This window comes from Hyperoodon ampullatus (assembly GCF_949752795.1).
Source record: "Hyperoodon ampullatus genome assembly, chromosome: 18".
Lineage (NCBI taxonomy): Eukaryota > Metazoa > Chordata > Mammalia > Artiodactyla > Ziphiidae > Hyperoodon > Hyperoodon ampullatus.
Window position 1 is genome coordinate 19,188,986 of NC_136931.1, and position 12,026 is coordinate 19,201,011.

The 12,026-nt window shown below is 53.2% G+C and overlaps 2 protein-coding genes across 2 annotated transcripts; one reads left to right on the forward strand and one right to left on the reverse strand.

Annotated features, from left to right (window-relative positions):
• Positions 1–241: 241 nt before the first annotated feature.
• Positions 242–1,150, reverse strand: THAP11 (THAP domain containing 11; the record flags this gene model as incomplete). Its single annotated transcript, XM_079724396.1, has 1 exon — positions 242–1,150. One exon carries the CDS (start codon positions 1,148–1,150, stop codon positions 242–244), a length of 909 nt encoding a protein of 302 aa, XP_079580522.1.
• Positions 1,151–6,390: 5,240 nt separating this feature from the next.
• On the forward strand, positions 6,391–11,901 carry CENPT (centromere protein T; the record flags this gene model as incomplete). The annotated part of the gene is made up of 13 exons (XM_079723168.1): positions 6,391–6,503; positions 7,571–7,661; positions 7,801–7,888; positions 7,996–8,092; positions 8,213–8,349; positions 8,462–8,498; positions 8,714–8,862; positions 9,571–9,732; positions 10,044–10,364; positions 10,617–10,707; positions 11,312–11,488; positions 11,568–11,672; positions 11,754–11,901. The coding sequence occupies 13 exons, from the start codon at positions 6,391–6,393 to the stop codon at positions 11,875–11,877; spliced, it is 1,692 nt and encodes a 563-aa protein (XP_079579294.1). The 3' UTR covers positions 11,878–11,901.
• Between the last annotated feature and the right edge of the window lie 125 nt (positions 11,902–12,026).

The window sequence follows — 12,026 nt, forward strand, 5'->3', positions numbered from 1 at the left end:
GGTAGACAAAGTCATAATTGCTGGTGTCACCAGTGCAGAGTCTGAGATCCCAGACTTCAGGACCTTGCTTCAGGAGGAAACAAGAGAGGGTGCTTGGTCACCAGCAAAAGAGTTCAGCTGCCCTAAGGCTCAGTACTGCCAACCAGTGCCCCAGGAGTATGAGGGAGTTCAACAGCGGCGGCCTCAGGTCCCTCTAAGCTGGCAGGAGTCTGGGAGTCCCGAAGGCCGAAAGGGGACTCGTTCACATTCCGTGCTTCTTGCGGATGACAGCCATGGCCAGCAGCCGATCCTTCTCGCGTAGTTCCTCACGGAGTTTGGCCTCGGTGAGACGCAGGTGACGGATGCTGCCCTTCATCTCCTTCATCTTCACCTCCATCAGCGCCAGGATGTCCCGCTGCTCGTTCAGCTTGCGCAAGAGCTCCTCCTCTGTGGTGCCTGACGACAACGAGTAAGAGTGGTCGGAGCCAGTATCAGGGAAGCCCTCTTCCCCGACCACCACCAACTGGGGGCCCATGGGGCACTCGGCGGCCTCCAGCCCTGCTGTAGCAGCCTCTAGCTCCGACGCAGCGGCTGCGGCGGCTGCGCCCTCTGCGGCCGCGAACTCCACTTGCACCGTCAGGTCAATGGGCTTCACATCTTCTCCCGTGGGAGTGGTGGGCGCCGGAGGCACGGATCCCGGAGCCTGGCTGCTGTCCACAGCAGCCTGAAGGGTGAGGAGCACAGCCGCAGAAGCAGATACCAGGTTCGGCTGCAGCTGGGCGGTCTGGGCAGTGGAGGCGGACGGCGACGGCTGCTGCTGCTGCTGCTGCTGCTGCTGCTGCTGCTGTTGCTGCTGCTGCTGCCTGCGGCGGGCGGCTGCGGCCCCCGCGGGTCTGCGTGCTACTTTGCGCTCGTTGACGCCGCGCAGCGGGAAGATGGTGGGGACCCGCACTGTGTAGGTCTTGCGGCCGCCCTGGAAGTGAACGCTGCAGAGACGGTGGCCCGTGGTGGGCTGGAAGGTGGAGAAGCACCCACTGACGCCGGCACGGGACACATTCTTGAGCCAAAGGCGCCGCAGCTCAGCGTCCTTGGGAAACGTGTAGAAGTGCAACGCCTTGTCCCGGTGCGAGTTGTTGTAGCAGCCTGGCACGCAGCACGTAAAGCCAGGCATGGCTGCGCCGCGCGGCCCGGCCCGGCCCACCGGCCTTCTGAGCCTTTCGACGGCCCGGTCTGTATGCCGCCGCCCGCCCCTCGACGGGCGGCACCGCGCGAGGCCTTGGGCGGCGTCCCACTACTGCCGCCCGGCACGGCCGGCCTGGCCCGGCGCCCTGTGCCCAGAATACGCCTCCCGTCGGCCCGCGCCGAGCCAGCCGCCCAGCCGCCCGCCTGCGCTCCAGAGTGGGCCCCAGGGACGCCGCGAAGGACCGCCTGGGAAAGAGGACTACGCCCCCCACAATGCACCGCGGCAGAAGCCGCTCACTTCCGGAGCGGGGAGCGCTTGTTCCGGCCTATTTGCAAGGCACCGCGACAGCCCACGTAGAGCGGACTCTTCCCCTACACGGCTCACCCTCGGTGGACCAGAGAGGCGTATTCGGTCGGAACTCTGTCGCTTGGAGCGCCCTTCGCAAGGACCTGGAATCCTGATGGGGGGTCGGGCGGCGCGCGTCTCCCCAGTGCGCAAGCGCCCTGGGCCTGTGCCCACGGAAACTACAAGTCCCGCAATGCCTTGCGTTAAACTTGGCGGCTGCGGCCTGGAGCGCCGCCTAAGGGAAAGGTCGGGTTGCAAGCCGACCAGGATTCGGACGAGGTTGTGTTGTTCGCCGGAAGCGGTCCCCCAACCCTGAGCTGCTGAGTCCAGGGCATTCCTGCGGGGGAGGGGAGGAAGGACCTAAGCCTCAGCGCCCCAGAGGACCTCAGGGAGCCCTTCTGTCTGCATTGGAAACTCTCCCCGGACTCAGATGCCGCTTGCCTTGACTGTCTTATTGACCTAAACATAGTCATCACTAGGCGCCTACTGTGCGCCGAGCATAGTGCAGGGAGTTGGGAACCTTGCAGGAACCATACCGACCCGGCCTGACTATAGAGGGATGAGGGTCAGACTTTTGGATAATAGATGTGAATGAATGCACACTAATGGATGTCTAATCACAGAAATAAACGCTCCAAAAAAACAAAATCAACAAGGGAGAGGGAAAAGTAGGAGGCGGAGGCCCAGGAAGAAAAAATCCACGAAAAGCTTGGTTAGGGAGGAGTCGCTGGTTTTTGCCCGGGAACCAGCCTGTAACAACCTGAGGCAGGAAGGAGCTAGTCTCTGCCCTTAAGGATCCTCAAGGGTAGCCAGAATAGCAGAAGCTCCGAAAGATACCAAACTGGGCCAAGTTAACAGATTTGTGATTTTATGCTGCCGGTGACTGGGAACTGTTGGAGGGGTGTTAAACGAGAGGTTGGACAGGATTTGTATTGTAACAAGTTACCTCCCCACTCCCTCGACTTCCTTGGGGAAAGTGTTCTAAAGGGCAAGAGAAGCTGTGGAAAACCAGAGAGGAGGCCAGGCACTCGTCCAGGAGAATTACCTGTAAGCTAGCCCTCCTTTGCTGAGTTCCCCGTTTCTCCCACTTCTTGCCATTCTTCACCCTTTCTCCTGACTCTCCCTCCTCACTTTTTTCTCTTCTGATTACAGACCGCGGGTATGAATTCGAAGCCTAGTTTATATATTATTTCTAATTATTTGATATAAAAACAAAATAGATCGGGCCTTTTAAAAGTTTGCAAAAGCACTCCAAGTTAACTGTCACTTTTTTAGTTATTCCTTTTTATTTTTGGCTGCATTGGGTCGTTGTTGCCGCACACGGGGTTTTCTCTAGCTGCGGCGAGCAGGGGCTACTCTTTGTTGCGGTCCGTGGGCTTCTCATTGCGGTGGCTTCACTTGTTGCAGAGCGCGGGCTCTAGGTGCGCGGGCTTCAATAGTTGTGGTGTGCGGGCTCTAGAGTGCAGGCTCAGTAGTTGTGGTACACAGGCTTAGTTGTTCCGCGGCATCTGGGATCTTCCCGGACCAGGGCTCGAACCCGTGTCCCCTGCATTGGCAGGCGGATTCCTAACCACTGCACCACCAGGGAAGTCCAAGTTTGTTATTCTTTATTGTAAAACAGACCCATACTTAAAATGTTCTAGAAACATACACGACAATGGGGAAAAAAAGAACTATTTTTCTGGTTCCAACACCCAAACATTACCATTGCATTTCTGTTTACAACCAATGTGACCCTTGGTTATTTGTGTGGATTTCACAGAACCATTCCTCCTGGCCAATGCAAACTGAGGTCCACAGCTTGAACCCCTTCAAATTCAGAAATGCATTCTTTAGTATGTGTAGCCCATGGTGAAAGATGTGCATTCATTTGGGTGAATCATTTATACAAGTGTAAAAACATGAATACACACTTCGTTATATGTTTAAATGTTTATGAAATGTGTGCAGTAGGGATAAAATTCAGCAAAGGTCATTGCATCTGTTATTATGTATTTTCATTGTCATACAGTTACTAATACGGTTCTACTCCTACCAGTCTCAAGACCTACCTTACTCAAAAAATGTTGGTGAGAAGTCAAACTGATGTCATTTCTTTATGTACAGAACATTGAAAATTATGCTCTATAAAATTACTTTCCAGACTTGAGGACACGGGGAGGGGGAAGGGTAAGCTGGGATGAAGTGAGAGAGTGGCATGGACATATATACACTACCAAATGTAAAATAGTGGGAAGTAGCCGCATAGCACAAGGAAATCAGCTCTGTGCTTTGTGTCCACCTAGAGGGATGGGATAGGGAGTGTGGGAGGGAGATGCAAGAGGAAGGGGATATAGGGATATATGTATATGTATAGCTGATTCACTTTGTTATACAGCAGAACTAACACACCATTGTATAGCAATTATACTCCAATAAAGATGTTTAAAAAAAAAAAAAGGGACTTCCCTGGCGGCGCAGTGGTTAAGAATCCACCTGCCAATGCAGGGGACAGGGGTTCGAGCCCTGGTCTGGGAAGATCCCACATGCCACAGAGCAACTAAGTCCATGCACCACAACTACTGAGCCTGTGTGCCACAACTACTGAAGCCTGCGTGCCTAGAGCCTGTGCTCCGCAACAAGAGAAGCCACCACAATGAGAACTCCGCGCACCACAACAAAGAGTAGCTCCTGGTAGCCGCAACTAGAGAAAGCCCTTGCGCATCAATGAAAATCCAACACGGCCAATTAATTAATTAATTAATTATAAAAAAAAAAAAAAAACTACCTTCCAGTACATAAAATCACCTTTAATCTACACTTAGTCTTCTACACTCAAAAGAATGTCTGGAATGCAATGCCTGGCTTTCTCCCCACCCCCACTGCCCTGCCCACCTTCTATCTTGTCACCTCTGGAGAAAGGCAAGAACCTTTGTCACATGTCTCCCTGATTCCAATCTTGCCTTCCCTGCAATCTGTTCTTTACATGGCTGCCAAAGAAAATATAATTATGTAATACCTCTGCTTAAATCCCTCCGGTGGCCTATTACATTTAGAATATTCTCCAAACTCCTTTCCAGAACCTGCGATACCTCACATGGTCTGGCCCCATGAACCCAGTTTTTCTGATTGTTTGTTCATTTTTGGTTTTGCTTTCTTGTGTTTTTTGGCCACACCACGTGGCTTGTGGGATTTTAGTTCTTGGACCAGGGATTGAATCCAGGCCCTCGGCAGTGAGAGCGCAGAGTCCTAACCACTGGACCACCAGGGAATTCCCCCAGTGTTTTATTATTTAAAACAATATTTATAAAATATTATTTATTATTATTTTGGCTGCATTGGGTCTTCGTTGCTGCATGTGGGCTTTCTCTAGTTGAGGCAAGAGGGGGCTTTTCTTCGTTGCAGTGCACGGGCTTCTCACTGCAGTGGCTTCTCTTTGTTGTGGAGCCCGGGCCCTAGGCGCGCAGACTTCAGTAGTTGTTGCTCGCGGGCTCTAGGCTCACCAGTTTCAGTAGTTGTGGCACTGAGGTTCCGTAGTTGTGGCTTGCGGGCTCTAGAGCACAGGCTCAGTAGTTGTGGTGCACGGGCTTAGTTTCTCCACAGCATGTGGGATCTTCCCGGACCAGGGCTCGAATGTCCTCTGAATTGGCAGGTGGATTCTTAACCACTACACCAGCAGAGCAGTCCCTGTGTTTTGTTTTGTTTTTTTGACAAATAGTAAATATAAAGTTTAATCAATCATGTAAACACAGTAAAGACAATCTATGCAAACACAAATAATGCTATGAAAAGTAAGCTCATTCTCAAATTGTTTTGGAAAGTTTTTTATGTTTTTTCCATATTATCTAGTCCAAAGCTTTACAAATAATAAATAAATATTGCACTTAGGTGGTTGATAGTGATCGCGGAAATGTGCCTGCAAAGGGCTAGCAATTTAAGTCAGATAACACAAAGGTCAGATCTAAATGACGAGGAATATTGATATGATTTTCCTCTGCAGTTCTCTAATTTTGAGAAGCAAGAATCTTATTTTTTCTTTGCTCTATTTTTTAACATAAGCACAAATATGCCCATGCCACTGCCAGTATCTGAAACTTTACACACAATTTAGGAGCATGAAGGAGAACTCCACAGGAAACTCAGAGCTCAAGTTCTATTTCAGTTCCCATTAAAATTTAAGAAAGGGGGCGGGGGGCTGTCAATTGGTGAAAATATGGTAATGGAGTCTCCAGCATTAACAGAACTTTTGAGAGCCAGAATTCATCTCAAAATTGCTGATGTTTGGAGATTTTAACATCTCTGCTGCATCACAAACAGCCCACTAGCCTCTGAGCCTGCAAACTGATCTCTTGTGATAGATACAGTTCCTATAGACACATTGGTCTTTGCAATGCAAATCTGATCAGGTCACATATAGAATACAGTTATTTTTTTCCTGGCCCAAATGTGTCTCTCCTCATCTTCGGAGAGGGAGATGAGAATGAGAGACATTCTCACAAATAGTCACTGCTATTTATTCATGACCTGGCTTATTACTTGTCAGATCCTGAGTTAAACATTATCTAATTGAGTCATTACACACACACACACACACACACACACACCCTTATTAGGTGGTTATCACCCTCACCTTACCTTAGGTGAGGAAACCGAGGCTTCGACTGACTGCACATACTTGCCCAGGCTCAAGGTAAGGATGCCCGCAAAACCCGTTTGCTACCACCACTGTACACACCGGGCGAAGCCGGCGGCAGGACTAGAACTGCAATTCCCGTGTGGCTGTGCGGCAGCCTCGCGAGACTTTTCATAAATTCAGCAGCATCGCGAGAGTTGGCTTAAATGTGGCGGCGGGAAGGCGGTTATCGTAGCTACCGAAGCGGCTGGGAGGGCTGGCTGCTGAGGCGATGGCAGACAGCTACAGCCGGGACAGCGAGCCTACGACGCGCACGCTGCTACGGCGCGTGCTGGATACAGCGGATCCTCGCACCCCGCGGCGACCCCGGAGTGCTCGGACTGAGTATGTGAGGGCGCTGCCCCAACACAAGAGCAACCAGAGGGAGTGGGCGGTGGGGTCCAGAGCTGACCCTGTTTGGAGACGGAAACTGAGTCTCGGAGAGGAGCAGAGTCCAGGCCTCTGAGAACAGGCTCCTTTCTCCTCGCTGGGCTCGGGTCAGCTGTTTGTGCGCCCACCCCTGAGACTCCAGGCCTCTCGGGACCTCAGAGCTCAATTATGCAGGCGTCCTTGGGGGTCCGCTTCTGGAAGCGAAGGATGGGTGCTCAGAATCTGGACCTCTGCTATGTTCTCTAAGCCAGTTTTTTTCCAGAGTATGTCCAGGCATCTTCCCTGAACTGTCTCCCAAGCGGTTCCCAGCCAAAAGATGGGAAAGGAGTTGCAGAGCGTAGCCTGGGTAGCAGTCAGGAGGCAGGAACTGGAAAGATGCTTTGCTAGAGAGCAGCGAATTTGGCCTGACGTGGTGGGAGTGTCAGTGGGTGAGGGCTGTGGTGAGCTCATGGTGCAGAGAGGGTGTAAGGTGGCATCTGCTGACTTCCTGGGGCAGTGCAGTTCCTTTATAGACAATGGGAAGCCATTCATTATAGGTTTTAGACCTATGAGTGATGAGGTGGGAGTTGTGCCAGAGGAACATTTATGTGGTTCTGGAATCTGAGAGGGGATTGGATTGGAGAGAGTAGGGCTGGAGTGACCCATGTGGAGGTTGCTGTCAGACCCTGACTAGTACTTAAAAGGTTTAAAAATATTGAAATATTCCTGGATTGTTTTAGTGTCTAGAATGGATACTTTTCCAGTTGTTCCTCTTATCTGTGTGGTTAACCCCTACCTCTGCCATAGTCACCTCAGCCCTCCTCTCTGGCTGGGTCATTATATTCCTTCTCTCTTCCCATACCCCTCGGCTCCCTTTCATCCACAACCCTGTTGATATAGAACTGGGAATAGGGCTGTGGGAGGGCAAGTGGTTTCTGGTCCCTGTCCCTGAGGGTAAAGGACTTCAGCCAAGATCCCTGACGAAGACCCGTCTCTAGTTCACCCTCCCTACATAGTTCTCACAGTTGCTGCTCTTTACACAGTGTCCAGAGAGCCCTGCTTCAAACACCTTCCTCTAGGAGGCTGAGGAGCCAAACAAAGATGACTGCCGGGCGTTGTTCTCATAGAGCCAGGGTAAGTGCCCTACCCACTGATCACTACAGGGCTCTGGTTGCCTTCGGGGGCTCTTGAGTTATAGCTCTGCTCTGGAGCCCACCTTGAGGGACTGTCAAGGCAAAGGAACAAACTGATTGCTTGATGCTTTTACCCAAAGTCTATTGACAGATTGGCCCATGTTCAAGCCAGTGGACACCTGGAGGAACAGACACCCCGGACTCTAATGAAGAACATCTTACTAACTGGTGAGTGAGCACTGGCCTGCAGTGAGAATCAGGCACCAGCCCTGTGGTATCTCTCATTTAGGGCAGCCTGCCCTGCCAGCTCCACTCTCTCCTTGCTTTTTCTACAGCCCCAGAATCTTCCATCGTAATGCCAGAGTCGGTGGTGAAGCCAGTGCCGGCACCGCAGGTGGTCCAGGCTTCCAGACGGGAAAGCGGTCGGAGCAGGTGCAGTAAATCCCCTCCTTGGGCTAGGCTGCTGGGCATTACTAGTCAGGGAGCCTCTTGGGGCTCTAAGAGCCGGAGTTGGGTGTCCTGGCTTGTCTGAGAAAAGCTCCATCCTTGTAGCCTGGAGCTGCAGCTTCCTGAACTTGAGCCCCCAACAACCCTGGCTCCAGGTCTGCTGGCTCTTGGCAGAAGGAAGCAGAGACTGAGGTTGTCAGTGTTTCAGCAAGGAGTGGACTTGGGACTGCCCCCCTCCCAAGGTGAGGTCCTGGACAACACCTGTGGCCACCCTCTCTGTCCTCTGGAGAGACTGAGGAGGCCTGAGAGAGGCCTGGCTAACTTATTATCGTTTCTTTTTACATTCTCTTGCAGAGCCTCATGGGAATGCTGATGCCTCTTCCCTCACCAGGTGCTGTTGCCTGTTCCGGGAGTTGGTGGAGGAGAGGCTTGGGGAAGGGGGTGCTGACTAGAATGCAATCTGGCCATAACTGCTCCATGCTCACAGCATGGTGGCTGGGTTCTAAGAGATGAGAGCACCGGGGCAGCTGGGGGACTCCTGGGGTGGGGGAGGGTGGTTGGACCTCAGGTACCTGACTTTCCTTTGTGCCTTGTCCCTCCCATCAGCTCCCTCAACTTGACTTTCGCCACACCTCTGCAGCCACAATCAGTGAAGAGGCCTGGTTTGGCCCGCAGACCTCCTACCCGCCGAGCTGTAGATGTGGGTACATTTTTGCAGGATCTGCGAGATACTTCCCTGGCCTTGGCTCCTCCAGGTAAGGTTGAGATTTCCATCTTCTGCCCTGTGGGGAAAGCTTTCCCCCCATGATTGATGGGAGGTGCTGCTGAGTCCAAGGTTGCTTCTCTCTCCTTTGAGTCAAGAACAGTGAGCAAGCCTGGCCAGTAGGTCTATGAGGACTTTCTGCTTTCTTTCTGCAAATTGCCTCTTGTCTTGCGGGGGCCCAGTCTTAGTCCCTCTGTATCTTCCAGGACCCCATATCCTTGAAGAGCTATAGGACTGAGGGTAGGAAAGGGGTGTGATATGGTGGCTGGAGCTTATTGGGAGGTTGAAAGGGGCTAGGTTTCAGGATCAGCTGTTCAGTCAGAGCTGACCTGGGAGCCTGATTCCAAAAGACAAGTCAAGTTCACCAGGATAAGAGAAGGGTTGCAGGCAGAGGGACCTGAATGAGAAGTGGAGAATGGAGGCATGGGTGAGCAGATTGGGTGGGGCAACCTATGGAGCCTGGGAATGCCAGGCTAAGGAGCAGGAAGGTAAGCAAGGAGAGCTGTGGAAGGGAGATTAGGCTTAGAGTGGGCTTAGTCTTCTCTCTCTAAGGGCCACTTGGGCAGGCTTGTGGGTCCACTACCCAGGCCCTGGTGACTGGCTAGCAGAGCAGCAGGTAGGCGTGCAAAACACTGAGTGCCAACTGGACCTTGATCTCCAGATGAGAGCCTCAGAACCCCTGTTGCTACTCTGCCAACAGACACAGTGTTGGAGGACACCCAGCCCTTCTCCCAGCCCTTGGTTGGCCGTTCCCCCAGTGTGCACCACTCCCTGCCTTGCCGCTCTCACTCTGGGGCTAAAGATGTGGAGAGGGCTGCCAGTCGCAGGACATGGAGCGGTGGGCTTGGGCTGCAGAACAACGGTGAGTATGTGGGGCACGCAACCTGGAGCCAAGCCTAGCTTAAGCAAGAATTGGCATTGGTGTTTTTTCCTCTTCAGGCCCGTATGTGTACCCCTCACCCCCGAGTCCCTTTGGAGGGCTGTTGATCCCTCCATCCAAGAGTAGAGTCAGTGTTGGGCCAGGAGATTCCAAACCAGTACCCTGGGGCTGCCTCTGGCCCTCTTCCCTCCTCGATGGGCTAGGCTGGGTTTTACTACTCCATCTTTACCTTTCTCAGAGCTACAGCCCGGGCCTACTGCTTTTCTAGCCTGTATTCTCTCCCCTTGATTCAGGTGCTGGGAAACCAGCCCAGCTTCTGGCAGGAGAGGTGGAGGAGGTCGATGCCCTTGCTGTGGGCTTTCCGAACGTCAGCAGTGATATCTCTGAAGAAGACGGAGTAGAGCCCTTACAGAATGGAGTAGCTGAGGAGGCAGAGGAAGGAATGGAAGCGAGCTTGAGGGAAGTGGGGAAGGCAGCAGAAGCACAAGGATCCGCCAGAGCAGAAGAGCCTGAAGGACACGTAGAAGTGACCGAAGCAGAGGGATCCTGGGGGGCTGTCGAGGCCAAGGAGCCAGAAGGATCTTCAGGGGATGAAGACACCTCTGGTAGAACAGGTAAGGGGCCCAGTGCAGGGATCAGGGGGTGGGTGGGTAAGTGACAGCTGTGTCCCTGGCCTTGGAGGAGGGGCTTACCTGGCTTGTGTTTCTGGGCACAGGTGGTCTTGGGCCAGGGAAACTCTGAAGGGCCCCTTGCTTGCCTGGAGCTAGATGGAGCCCTCGAGGAACAGGATAAGGAGGCTGTGGGCCTTCAGGGTTGAGTGAGATGGTCGGGCCTGTGCCCTCTGTAACCCTGCCCTTCCTCTTCAGCAAGTCCAGGGTTGGCCTCCAGCACCCCAGAGTTCCTTCGGGCAAGGCGACTTCAGTTTCTTCAGCCAGCTCCACCGCCTAGCACTGCAGTGTAAGATCCCACGACCCTGTTCCACATGGGCTTCTTGGAAGGGGGCAGGTACTGAGGTTGGCATTGGGTACCACAGAGTTATCACTCTTATCACTCTTCCTTTAGGTGTGTAAATGATTACCCAGGAGAGCACCCTAAGGTGGGCTGGATGGGGCCCACTCAGAGCACATCTGTCATCCTGGTGCCTGCCTGCAGGGGCTTAGAGGAGCCTGGGCAGGGGGGAAGTGCCTAGGTTAGTATGCAGTCAGAGAAGGCTTCCTGGAGGAGGATTAGCAGAATGGGACAGGCAGCAGTGGGCTGAGTAGGGGGAATGTCCATGCCAACGCCTGAGGATCATGGGCCTGAGCAAGTACTGGTTTGTATGATGAGGCTAGACTGGGACATTGTGTTCAGATTGTGGAGGGTTGGGGCCCCAGGGAAAGACCAGGCTTCTACATAGCCCCCTGTCCCCACTGCCCCCCAGAAATGGTTGGAGCTGTTGGTCCAGCCTGGCCAAGGAGCACAAGGGCCCTAGTCTTGGCAGGAGCCAGCAAGACTTATCTTTGATTAGTGGCCTCTTTAGGTCGCAGCAGTTCAGCTAACTCTGTTCACTCCTTGCCCCCAGGTTACCTTCAGAGCCTCCGGAGCCTCTGTCGGCCAGGCTTCCTCCCAAGCCCCGAATCCCTGGCTCCAGACCCCGTCAAGATCCCTACAAGACTGGACTGAACCACTATGCGAAACTCTTTGGCTTCTATGCTAAGATGCCCATGGAGAAGAAGGCTGTGGAGATGGTGGAGAAGTGGTGAGTCCTTGACACTTGGGGTGGGGAGAGGAACCCCTCAGGTCATGAACAGACTGTTTTACCCCTACTTTCTTGTCAGCCTGGACAAGTATTTCAAGCATCTTTGTGACGACCTGGAGGTATTTGCTGCTCATGCTGGCCGCAAGACTGTGAGGCCAGAGGACCTGGAGCTGCTGATGCGAAGGTAAGTGGATGGAAGCAGGGAGATGCTGGGTGTGGGAGTGCTGGCGCTGATTCTCTCATTCTCCATCTTCCTCTGCTGCAGGCAGGGCCTGGTCACTGACCAAGCCTCCCTGCATGTGCTCGTGGAGCGGCACCTGCCCCTGGAGTACCGACAGCAGCTCATCCCTTGTGCATTCAGTGGCAACACTGTCTTCCCTGCCCAGTAGTGGCCAGGCCTCAACACCTGCCCTGTCCCTACCCGGGGCCCCTTGGCCCCACATACACTTCTAGGTTTCCTCCCTGCCCCCCAGCATCAATAAAATGTCACAAACAGAATATGCTGTGTTTTGGTGCACGTTCTGGGACCAGCCAAGCA